This window comes from Corvus brachyrhynchos, unplaced genomic scaffold (genome assembly GCF_000691975.1).
Source record: "Corvus brachyrhynchos isolate BGI_N302 unplaced genomic scaffold, ASM69197v1 scaffold56, whole genome shotgun sequence".
NCBI lineage: Eukaryota > Metazoa > Chordata > Aves > Passeriformes > Corvidae > Corvus > Corvus brachyrhynchos.
In genome coordinates, this window is record NW_008238664.1 from 6,546,132 (window position 1) to 6,556,971 (window position 10,840).

Sequence of the window (10,840 nt, forward strand, 5' to 3'; positions counted from 1 at the left end):
TATGTTTTTGTAAAAGCAATGTAAAACTCAGGCACTGACCTTAATCTGAGGGAAGCAAATAAATCTTAAAGATATGTAGAAACATTCAATGACAATTGTTTTTAAAGACTCTTGTTAATTAAAAAAACTCAAAAAAAAAACCTTACAGAGGAAATTGTAATGGAAGACAGGACCATTCCAAAAATACTGAAGCAAGACTAATGTATGAAGTGACAGAATATGACGATATGGAGAGTTAACCCAACCAAATATCGCGTTAATGAACATTATCGGAAGGTACATGCAAAAGCCATGAAAATATACCAAACTTGCACATTGTGGCATCACTTCAGAAGTCCTCACATTTTTGAAATAAAAGAAATGAACCCAGAACAAACAAAAGAAACACCATTACAAATTACCTACCACCTGACCTGGCCAGCCATTTAATTTAATGTCTAAATTAATGCACATTAATTTAGAGCGCAGGCAATGAGTATTTCATATGCAAGTTCATAATTTCTACCAGTCCAGAAAAAAAAAACCCAACACAAAAATATAACTATGTTGCATGAGGATGAATGTAGACAGATGTGAGGTCAGAAGGTGGTAGGTACGAAACCGTGATTAGCATGACAATTGCAGGACGTCCAGGAGAAACTGGAGAGCCAAGGTGAACCACCCGAAAAGGACTGAGAATAAGTTACTCTTGTTTGAGTGCCCAACAGAAGCCATGCAATGGTGCATTAAAGAGCTGACCAAGAACAGAATACCAATGTACACCAAGACATTGCTGTAAGACAAGTCATGGAGTGGTGTTTGGACAACCACTTAATTCACTGATTTATAAAAAATAAGAATATACTGCCATAGACCACAGAGCAGTCAGTAGTTCTTCCAAGGAAGTATGTCAATTTCATCATAAAACTCCCAGATAACCTAAACATAATGCACAGTTTAACAGTAAGTTAAAATTTGGCTTTTCAATTGACATGAATCTATTAATTTAAAAAAATCCTTGAGGCTCCCCTTTCTTTCAGAAGAGGCAAGAGGTGCACTCACAATACGGCTTCACGTTTAAACGGCCTTCTGTCTAGCTGATAATGAAAGTATCCCTTTTCATCTAGAACAGGTACCCTGATTTCAAAGCTGTTTTTGTTATAAAATTACTTTTTAAACGACTAGCCTGTCAGTAACAAAGGCTGCTTTCTTTTTTCTGTGAAAAGAGAATTGGAATTAGATGGACACAAATGGCTCCAATTTAGCAAGAGTCAGCTGCTAATGTCTGTGATCCAGATTAAAAGGTGAACGAATAACAGTTCTCTCACCCATATGCTCCTCTTGCTCTTCATCACGTTACCAGTTTTGAAATTTCTATGCTCACCTAGAAAGCACAATTGACTCCATGTTGGAACACCACCACTTATCTCTAGTTGCTTCACAGCATCTAAAAAGGCTTAGAATCCACTCTCTGTATAACAAATGTTTATTCAGAAACAGGTAATACATTATCTTCTCCAATCCCTAATGTTTCCTCCCCCTACCCCCCCCTTTTCTTTTTTTTTTTTATTAAAACACAGGTATTTGGTGGGCATTCTGAAAAAAGGAGAACAATAGCTGTCTTAGGTCCCCTCCCCTACCAACATCTGCTGTTCACTTGAAGCACCCTACCAAATCATGGTGTCACCGGCCTTCAAACCAAAGAGAGTACTCCAGAAAAACCAGTCCTGCCAAGTCCTTATTATTTCTATGGCTAAAAGGGATACAGTGAAATAGAGGAATGGTCTGCACGAGCTAGATAGAGGAAAGAAGTCATACAGAACAAGAAAGCAAAAGAAACGTAGGGTTGTCCAAGAAACGGAATCTGGACTTCCAGGAGCTACTCAGCAGAGCTGAACAGAACGGATTAGGTTAGTCTCCCAGCTAGTAGGATCAAGTTCAAACCCCAACCAGATTTTGGAAATTGCTCTTAGCTTTCCTCTCAGAATACAATTTGAACAAATACAAATGAGTGGAGCTACTAGGACTTTGAACATCCAAGGTGCCAATGCCGTACAAACAATGGGAAGTACTGGAAGTGCCACCTAGTGGCCTGTCACACACACTCGCTGGCCCACACCACCCTCGCTGCCCTGCACGGGACTTGACACTCCTCTCCCCTGCTCCTTACACAGTGCTAACTGCCCTCTGCTCCCAAACCTCTCCCTGAAGCCATACACTACAGCAATCATCCTCCAAATCCATGCATGCCAGCAGCATACCAACACAGTAGCCCAAAAAAGCATCTCTCAAAGAAATGAGACACAAGACTTTGTGTGTATTAGGATCTGAAAAGGGTCCCAGGTCCTTCCTTTTTATAGGAGACTGGGTGAGTTAGAAGGTAAGAAATTAATGTCTGTGCATCAGCAGGAGGAGGCAATATAGTCTACTGGAAGTCCAACAGCTGGGCTTCGTCTAGCTCTGAACGTGACTGGTTCTTAATTTTTCTGTCCAGAAAGAGGAGAGCAACTGAGCCTGACCCTCCTGAGCAAATATATTCATTGTACAAATGCCAGAACAACCCTCCAGCACTACCAGAGTTGAAACACCCCTGCCCATAGCACAGTGGCTGGTGCACTTGTGTGTACGGCCTTTCTGCCTGATGTCGCCGTTGGCACGCACAGCAGACAGCTCGGCTTTTCCTGCTTCTTCTCAATGTCACAGCTGCTGAGCAGGAAAGTGTCCAACAGCCAGAAGGAAGAGGTATGCCAACAAATGGCAGACAAGTCCTTTCTGTACAGACCCCAACCTGACTTTGTACCCAGCGCAGCAACCAGAAACAATGTAGTGGTCTTGCCTGCGGACAATCAAGGGGATGCACCTTTTACTTAAAGGTCAGTCAGAAGAAAAGAGAAGGAGATCACCACTCCTTCCCTCAGAGTCTATGTGCACTTTTAATGGCCACTGGGGGCTTTGGAGTAAAGGATGGAGTTACATGGTATATGCTCGGTAATACATTACTGGCAGAAGGGGGAGGTTATTCTCTTGGGGAAAAAAAATCATGGAAGGAAACTCCAACTATGAAAACAGAAAGTACACACACAAGAGGAAACACTATTGTACAGTAAGGTAGCGATCATAGAAAACAAAAAATTTCAGGATAGGCAAATGCAAATAACATCTGCGCTCCTGCACTTTCCTCATCCCCCAACTTATATGAGTTTTCCAGTCCACTGCTTGCTCTCCCCTCTCAGAGTTTAATTTTGAATTCTGTGGGCTGCACAGAGGCAGAGACCCCTGAGGATTTGAAGAGTGCCTTCAAGATAGTTTCAGGGTCCACTTCAGCTGGGGGATTTGAGGAGGCGCTTGCGCTTGGCCGGCGTGGTTCCCCTTCCTTCTTCACTGAAGGGGTATCACTCAATCGGCTGGAGGATTAAAAAAAAAAAAAAAGGCAGCATTTAACCTCTCTTTACTCTCTTCATGATAAATAAATTCTAACACTGTCTGCATTTACTGTTATGAGTGTTTCCCTCTCACCAGTATTAGAGATAAAGGTTTTAAATATGCTTTTCTCACAAGAAAACATCCTCATCTCAGATTATTTTTGAGCCTCAGGGCTGAGAACACTATGTAGTCAAGCTACATTGCACTCCACTCAACATACTGTGCCACAGAAGGGGAGAGAAAGAAAATTCATGGGACAACAATTCTCAAAATAGAACCTTCCCCACTGAAGGACACTTACAGCAATATAGGCTGGTCTGAGGTGATGACATTCCCATTCATATGAAGATTGCATTTCATTGGTTGACCTAAATAAAAACAAAATACAAAATTCATTCTATCAGAATTGGGGTAAGGAGAGATCCTTGAAACATCACACAACAGTGCAAGCAATAAGAGTTCAACATGCTGGGGAAACATGAGGAAGAACAGCTGATAAATCTTCTGTTGCAAAATCAGAGCAACAGAAGAGCCACTGAAACATTCAGTACAGTATAAAGGATCACACTAATTAATAAGTTACACAGAAGTATGAAGCCCTTAGCAGGGACACAAGAGGATCTCCCATTCTTAGCTGTCTGCTCCTCATCTAACATCCATAAAGCATCCCTCAATCTACAGAAAGAAAAAGCACCTACTTCCAGCTAAAAATTAACAGTTCAACATTAATTTCAGTTTAACATGGTTAAAAAATAAAATTGCATTATTCAAAGTTTATGGAGAATCTGATACTCTTTTACAAGTCCAATTCAAAATGTCTCTGAGTACACCCTTAAACTATTGCAAATGCTAGTTTTACTTGTACTTTGCAAGCAGCCCTGTAAGCAGGTAAAGCCTTCCTAAGGACTATCCAGCTCTTGGTGCCATACTAGAAACAAAAGAAATTTCATTTGGAAGTTAGACCAGGAGACTCATCAGGACCCTGCCTCCAGCTCTGAACCTTCTTTTTCTAGGAAAACGTGGGTGGGGTTTTTTATTGCATTTAAATAAACTGTGCATATATTCAGCTAGTTACACAGCAGTTACTACCTTACTTAGCTCTTGAACTGACTTTCTGGTATTTCTCTCTTGCTAGCATATTAACACCTAAGATGCTTTTAAACCTTCCACTCAGGTGGAAAAGTCATTGTTGATTTATTTATCGTAAACGCTACTCTGGCATCAAACTTACCATCTAAGCATCTGTTGTTGTATTTCTTATATGCTGTGATAGCATCTTCTTTCTTCACAAATACTACCTCAGCCACTCCAGGGTGCACCAGCCGGGCTCGCTTCAGAGCTCCACACACACAGAATAACTCCTGAGGGCAGAGAGTCAGTCATGACCATGGTCACATCAAAGGCTCTGCATGAGAAGGCTTTACTTGCTTCACCACACCACCCATCCTGCTTATTAAATACCTGACAGGATCTGGACACTTGTCTTACTGTGTTTGCTATAAGTTCCTGGCACTAGTAATAGAGACTACACAAGCACAGAAGTTCAGGGCCAGTACCCAGTAGTGTTTTTCACACAGGAAGACCAGATTATTTCTCAGCCCAGCGAGAATGGAAGCCCCTAGATAATTTGGATGGGGGCGTAAGTTTGGGCAGAAGCATCATTTGGCATGAACTATTCTTCTGTGATATCAGGTATCTCAAAATACTCTCTGAGATTTTGTCCCATTTTCTTAAGAACTTAAAAAAAAATCTAAACAAACCCCGAACAATCAAGAACCCTCAAAGGTTTTGCAAGGACAGTAAACCCACATCACACCCTTCTTGCAGCATTCTCCATAGATCAAGTGATTTATCAAAAGAGGTAGGATAAGGAAAGGAAGTGTCATACATGCACAGTTTGGCAGTAAGCAACACTCACAACAATATCTTCCTCTGTGACTCGAGGATGCAGATTATTTACGGTCATCTTTGTGCCTTCCAAAGGACTGAACGCCAGCTGCCAACACAAACAAATGCATCACATGAAAAAGGTCAGAAATACAGCCCACAATACAGCACAGCAGAGAAAGTAATAAAAAGTCACTAAGGGTATGTTTGTACACACACACAAAGGAGAGAGCTACAGCTAGTAATGAGAAGTATCAATGTTTACTAAAGCCCAGCTCATCTGATGGCAAAAAGAAGCTCCTTTTCCATGCTAGTTTCTCTCTGAAGTAACTTTTCACTCTTATCCCAAGAATAACACTAACTTAATCTGCATACACAGTACTCTGGTCATGCCCACAGTTTTAATAGTCTGTCTCTGCTGTACTCTACACCAGCCAGCAAACCCCAAAATACAGCTCCAGCCTCTCAAGAGCATGCTGAACTCAACACACCTAGGAACACCTGCTGGGTTACTTGCACCCACCATCAGGCAGTTTGGCAAAGCAATTCCAGGCAGGCTGTCTACAAATTGTCTGGAGGTCTCATGTGTACAGCCAAGAAGTTGTATTTGGAAGAACTCTTTTTTCTCCTTGCTAGCTGGAGTGGACATACAACATATCAAATAGTGTTAAAACACTACTCCTAGGGACATGAAAGCTACCAAGGAGTGTCCAAACAAAAACTGCCACCTCCCTGTAATATGGATTCCTCCAGGACCATGTTTAGAAAGGATGTTTAGACAGGTTTCAAATTCTTGGGACATGGACTGCAGTTACCAGAATAACCTTCATGATGTCCCAGAAGTAATGGTGAAAGGCAGGCAGAAATGAGCTGCTTACACGTCTGATGAACAGCAAGCTTCAGATGTTTCAGAGACTTCTATAAAGAGCATTTTCCCCTTCCCTGAGCTCACCTCAACAGGTGCTGGCTCTTTTGGAGGCTCTTCCTTTGTCACTAAGGTCCGGGACATGTTTGTCAAGGCCTTTGTCCGCATAGCAGTGGGAGGTGCAGGTGGAGCTGTGTACGTATCGTTCTGGACCACTTTAGTCAGGGGAACAGTCTTGGACAAAGAGAATTTATTGCTGCTCAGACCAGTCTACAGGAAGAAAAAAGAAAGTATCTCAGAGCTGCAGCCTACAAAAAGCTGTCACTCTTCTTCAAGCATCACCACCAGAGTATTACTAGTATGCACTAAGAACTGCATGTCCATCCCACTGCCAAAAACCACTACAGTGCTGGAGACTTTCGAAAGGCTCTGAAAAAAAAAAAAAAATCAGCAAAAGCTTCTGGGCATAAATATAAGAAGGTATGTTTATCCAGAAACAGCACTTCCCCCATGTCTTGGGGTGACTTTATGATGTGTATCCCCTATTGCCGCTCCATGCTCAGAAATTAATTTTGTGCCTTTCTGTGCCTTTAAACTGAGCCCGAGAGGGGGGAGAGGAAAAAAACCTGAGCAAACTCTTCAAAGCAGTTTGTTCAAGGACACAGAGATACACTGCCTCTGCTTCTAACAGCAGCAGCAAGGGGGGGAGGAAGAATCCTGCTTGCTTTCCAGCCAGGTTTTTGGCTTCTTTTTCTCCAGAGAGAGACAGAGAGTTGAACTTTGTTTTCCTGGGACTTTGGTTTTTTTCCCTTCTTCTTTTTCTGGACTGTTTCAACATCAGAACACCTCGGGAGAGTTCTCCACCGAGGCCCTGGAGGTGGGCCCAGGACCCAGCTCTGAGGAGGAGGAGAAGAGAGACCATCTACAAAAGGACTCTGAAATTTTCCCAGGTTTCTCTCCACAGCGAGAGGTTTTATTAATTAGCATTATTATCCTTTTCCTGTGTGTTTGTTAAATAAATAGTTTTTATCTCTTTCACTTTCCTTTGAGGAAAATTTATTTTTTCCCGAACCTGGTGGGGGAGGGCTGGTTGTAACCTGCCTTCTATCAGAGGATATTTTCCTCCAAATTTGTCCAAACTGGCACACCCCATAAGCACTTTTTGGTTTCATACTTTTCTTAAATGAACTTTAACAATGTGATCTGAATTTGAAAAGCTCCTTTCATCCGAAGATTTTCAAGTACTTTACAAAGTGCTCACAAAGATTGCTCATTAACAGTAAGACTGAGAAGCTCCAGTACAAAGAGCAGTAATTCCTCAGAATCACCAAGCTAGGGCAAAGACACAGAACCTAACCTTTGTAGTTGGAAATACCTGAGTTTAAAGCCAGACTAAAACTTGTGCTTGGAAGCTGCTGTGAACACTGGAAAGAACAAATTTACTCCTGAAAAAACCCTCAAAAAACCCTCATAAGATCATTTGAGAATCACAAATAGCCAGAAGCTCTATTCTGAATACCCACATGAGGAAATAAATTCCTGGAGTAATCACTGTACTACAGTGCCTGTGTGACAGTAAAACCACATGAATCTGCTTTTCCAAAACCAGAGAATAACTTAGTACAAACCTATGGCCAACTCCCACGTCTGAAACAGGGCTAACTTCAAAGACACATTAGTTTGGCTAAAGGCCTTATCCAGCTAAGCACTGAATATTCAAGAATGATGACTGCACAACCCCCCTTGGGTGCCTGTGCCAGATGCTGATCAATACCATGAGAATTTCACCAGCTAGAATTTCTTTTGCTGCAGTAAATTTATTGATTTGTCTTCTCCATGGTCCCTCCTGAGAAGGACCTGGGTTTTACCTTTTCCATGACCAGGCAGTGAGAGTGGACAGATCTCACTACAGCCTTCTCAGCCTTGAGACACTGCTCTCTCACCCTCTCCTCACACATAATACGCTGCAACCCTCTGACCACTTTGTGGTACCGGTTCCAGTCACGTCTTTCTTGTGCCACAGAGCCCCAAGACAGGCACAGAATTCCAGATGCATTCTCAAAATATCCAACAGGAATAATTATCTTCCTTGATTTCCCGGCTATGATTTCACTACATCTACAGTTGGCCTTTGTTGCTGGAAGGATGCACTACTCACTCATTCTTAGCAGATCACACAGCAGGACCCCCAGGCTCTTTCCTACAAAGCTGCTTTCTAGCCAGTCAGTTCTCAGTTTAAGCTGCAGAGCACCACCCCACGCCAAAAGCAGGACCTTACATTTGTCTGTACTGAAATTCCATCTTCTCCAGAGCAACAGTCCTGCCCAGCAAGATGCCTACTAAGATTTTTGCACAGCAAGAGATTTCCTGCTTTGATGCCCAGTCTCCAGAAGCAGCAGAAAGCTTCCCTTGCTGGTTTACTAAAACAGTAACAAGACAGGTTAAGTGCACTTCCTCAACAAGAAGAGTCAAGAGCCAGATGCAACAACCTGCCAGCAGGGCAGAAAGCACACATTCTGGCTGCTAAGGGCCCATAAAACCAGTTACCCTAAAAGAACTCTGTTCCAAAAATAACAGTAGAAGCATTGGCAAAAAGGAAGGGTGGGGTGAAGAGCAAATATTTGAGGAGAAAACATAACTTACAGACTTTGAAAGAACATAAGCCCTGTAAAGACACAGCCTGTGTGTTCATGCAATGTGAGCACGGCATGGTGGGGACTGTTGAAATAATCTCTTACCGAGTTGTGCAGGAAACTGTTTGTGGTGGTGATTTTCATCTGTTTGCTAGGAAGGGGAGAGACGCTTTCATCATCATCTTCTGTGTCATACAGACCCTGACGTGAAGAGGTAATAGCTTACACACACATAGATTTCATTAAGACATTTCAAAAATAGGTAGTTTTCTCCTGCCTTCACCATCTTCAGCTAATGAACACAATTACACTGGATTTTAGCTTCAGGTATACAAGTCCATGTCAAAACACAGTATAAAAACTATCAGACTTCCCTTCCAAAAACACCACAGTAAAACTGTTTCCCTAGATATACTGAAATCACATACAGATTCCTCTACTCCTAGACCTCGCTAGGACTGCTGAAGCTACATTAACAGAATAAAGCCTCAGTGTCTTACATTTTAGCACCCTCCTACCTTTACAGTTGAAGCCCGTGCATGTAATTTTGAAATTAGATTGGGGGTGTGTGGTGGGTTTTTGTTGTTGTTGTTTTTTGGTTGTTGTTTTAATTAAACAAATCCCTGTTGACTACACCTAAAGTGAACATTCCTTTTGAATAGCCTGCTTTTCTTAGCATAGAACATATCCATCTGGCTCTAGAAAAGACTGCACTAAGAGCTTTACTGAACGAATAATTAATTTTCCAGTTCAACTTAACACTCATATCCCTGCCTTAGAATACTGAGGTGAACTCCCACACAAGTATTTTTTTCATTGACTCTAAATAATGTTAAGGAAAAGTCTAGACACATATGGCAGTGCCCAGAACATAAGAAATCACAACTGCAAACAGCTTCCCATTAATTCAGTAAAAAGGTAAAGAAAAATGGAGGGATTAGCAATGAGAGCTTGCAAAATCAGTGGGTTGTCATAGTCAGCAAGATTCTGGTTTACAAACAGGGAAGTTGTTCCAGTCACAGAAATGCTATGAAGGAAAAAAAACCCACCAAAATGGATAGAGAACAGAGGAGAATTGTGCAGAAAATAAAAGAGCTGGGAAAAACACTAGGCATCAGGACAGTGGACTTGAGTTTGACACAAAATGAATGGATTCCACGTTTACAGGGATGATGTCAGAATAATGAAGACACTTCCTTAAACAACAGCATCTGGGATAGGTGAGGGTAGCAGGCCAGCATAACAGTAACATACACAAGCAGCTGAAGTTACTATAATCACAGTCCGCTGACATGATATCGTGAATGTCAGTTTTCCAGTATTTCATGCAATACTTTATGTGTACACACACAAAATAACGTAAGTAATAAAACCATGCAATTCCTCTCTGAAAGCACCCAAGGTAGTAAGGTGGCTGAATGGCTGGGGGCTGTGACAAAGGCCTTTAAAACTGATCCCATAAAGACGATACTCTAGGGTCTTTCTCAAAATCTGCTTGGTAAGGGCTATGGGAACTTTGTAAGTACATCTGAATACTAGTTAACATCATTCACTATCAGGTTTCCAGCAGTGGCCCACAGCTGGGATTTCACAGGAAGGTTATACCCTCTCCCACCTCACTGTAGCACATTTGACCATGTACAATCACATCCACTCTCTGAAGAGGCTGGCAGCATGGTGAATCAAAACAACCAACAACTTGATCTGATGTGGTGTCACTAAGAAATTTATAGAAAAACATCAGAGCTAGAGGTCAGCCTCTAGGGAAAAAAATACCATTAGCACACACAGATAAAACTGGGAATATCTACTTCTCATTCAGATAATGCATAAGGAATCAAGATAAATTATACTAAATGAAAACCTCAGCTACCACGAAACTATCTTAACCATGCAAGACATGAAAGCTAAGCTGATGGAGAACTTTCAGATACTTTTCTTTCCTACTTAAGAGTTTTCTTTGCACCTGCCAACATTTATGGACACATCTTCCCTGCCAAAAGTAAAAGAGTACAGAGCAGGTACACACCTGTTTATGTGTATGGTTGTTCAC

At 41.8% G+C, this 10,840-nt stretch overlaps 2 protein-coding genes across 2 annotated transcripts in view; both read right to left on the reverse strand.

Moving 5' to 3' along the window:
- RRP7A (ribosomal RNA processing 7 homolog A) overlaps positions 1 to 1,331 on the reverse strand; it is a 4,914-nt gene extending 3,583 nt beyond the window's left edge. Inside the window, exon 1 of the mRNA XM_017737745.1 lies at positions 1,308 to 1,331. Coding sequence (XP_017593234.1) covers positions 1,308 to 1,331 — 24 coding nt within the window. The remainder of the gene's footprint in view (positions 1 to 1,307) is intronic.
- The window catches only part of POLDIP3 (DNA polymerase delta interacting protein 3), a 16,231-nt gene continuing 5,486 nt past the window's right edge, over positions 96 to 10,840 (reverse strand). The window contains exons 3-8 of the mRNA XM_008636491.2: positions 8,893 to 8,988; positions 6,242 to 6,424; positions 5,321 to 5,398; positions 4,634 to 4,763; positions 3,704 to 3,770; positions 96 to 3,383 (exon numbers count right to left, since the gene is read on the reverse strand). Of these exons, the coding sequence (XP_008634713.1) occupies positions 3,209 to 3,383; positions 3,704 to 3,770; positions 4,634 to 4,763; positions 5,321 to 5,398; positions 6,242 to 6,424; positions 8,893 to 8,988 (729 nt within the window). The 3' untranslated portion in view covers positions 96 to 3,208. The remainder of the gene's footprint in view (positions 3,384 to 3,703; positions 3,771 to 4,633; positions 4,764 to 5,320; positions 5,399 to 6,241; positions 6,425 to 8,892; positions 8,989 to 10,840) is intronic.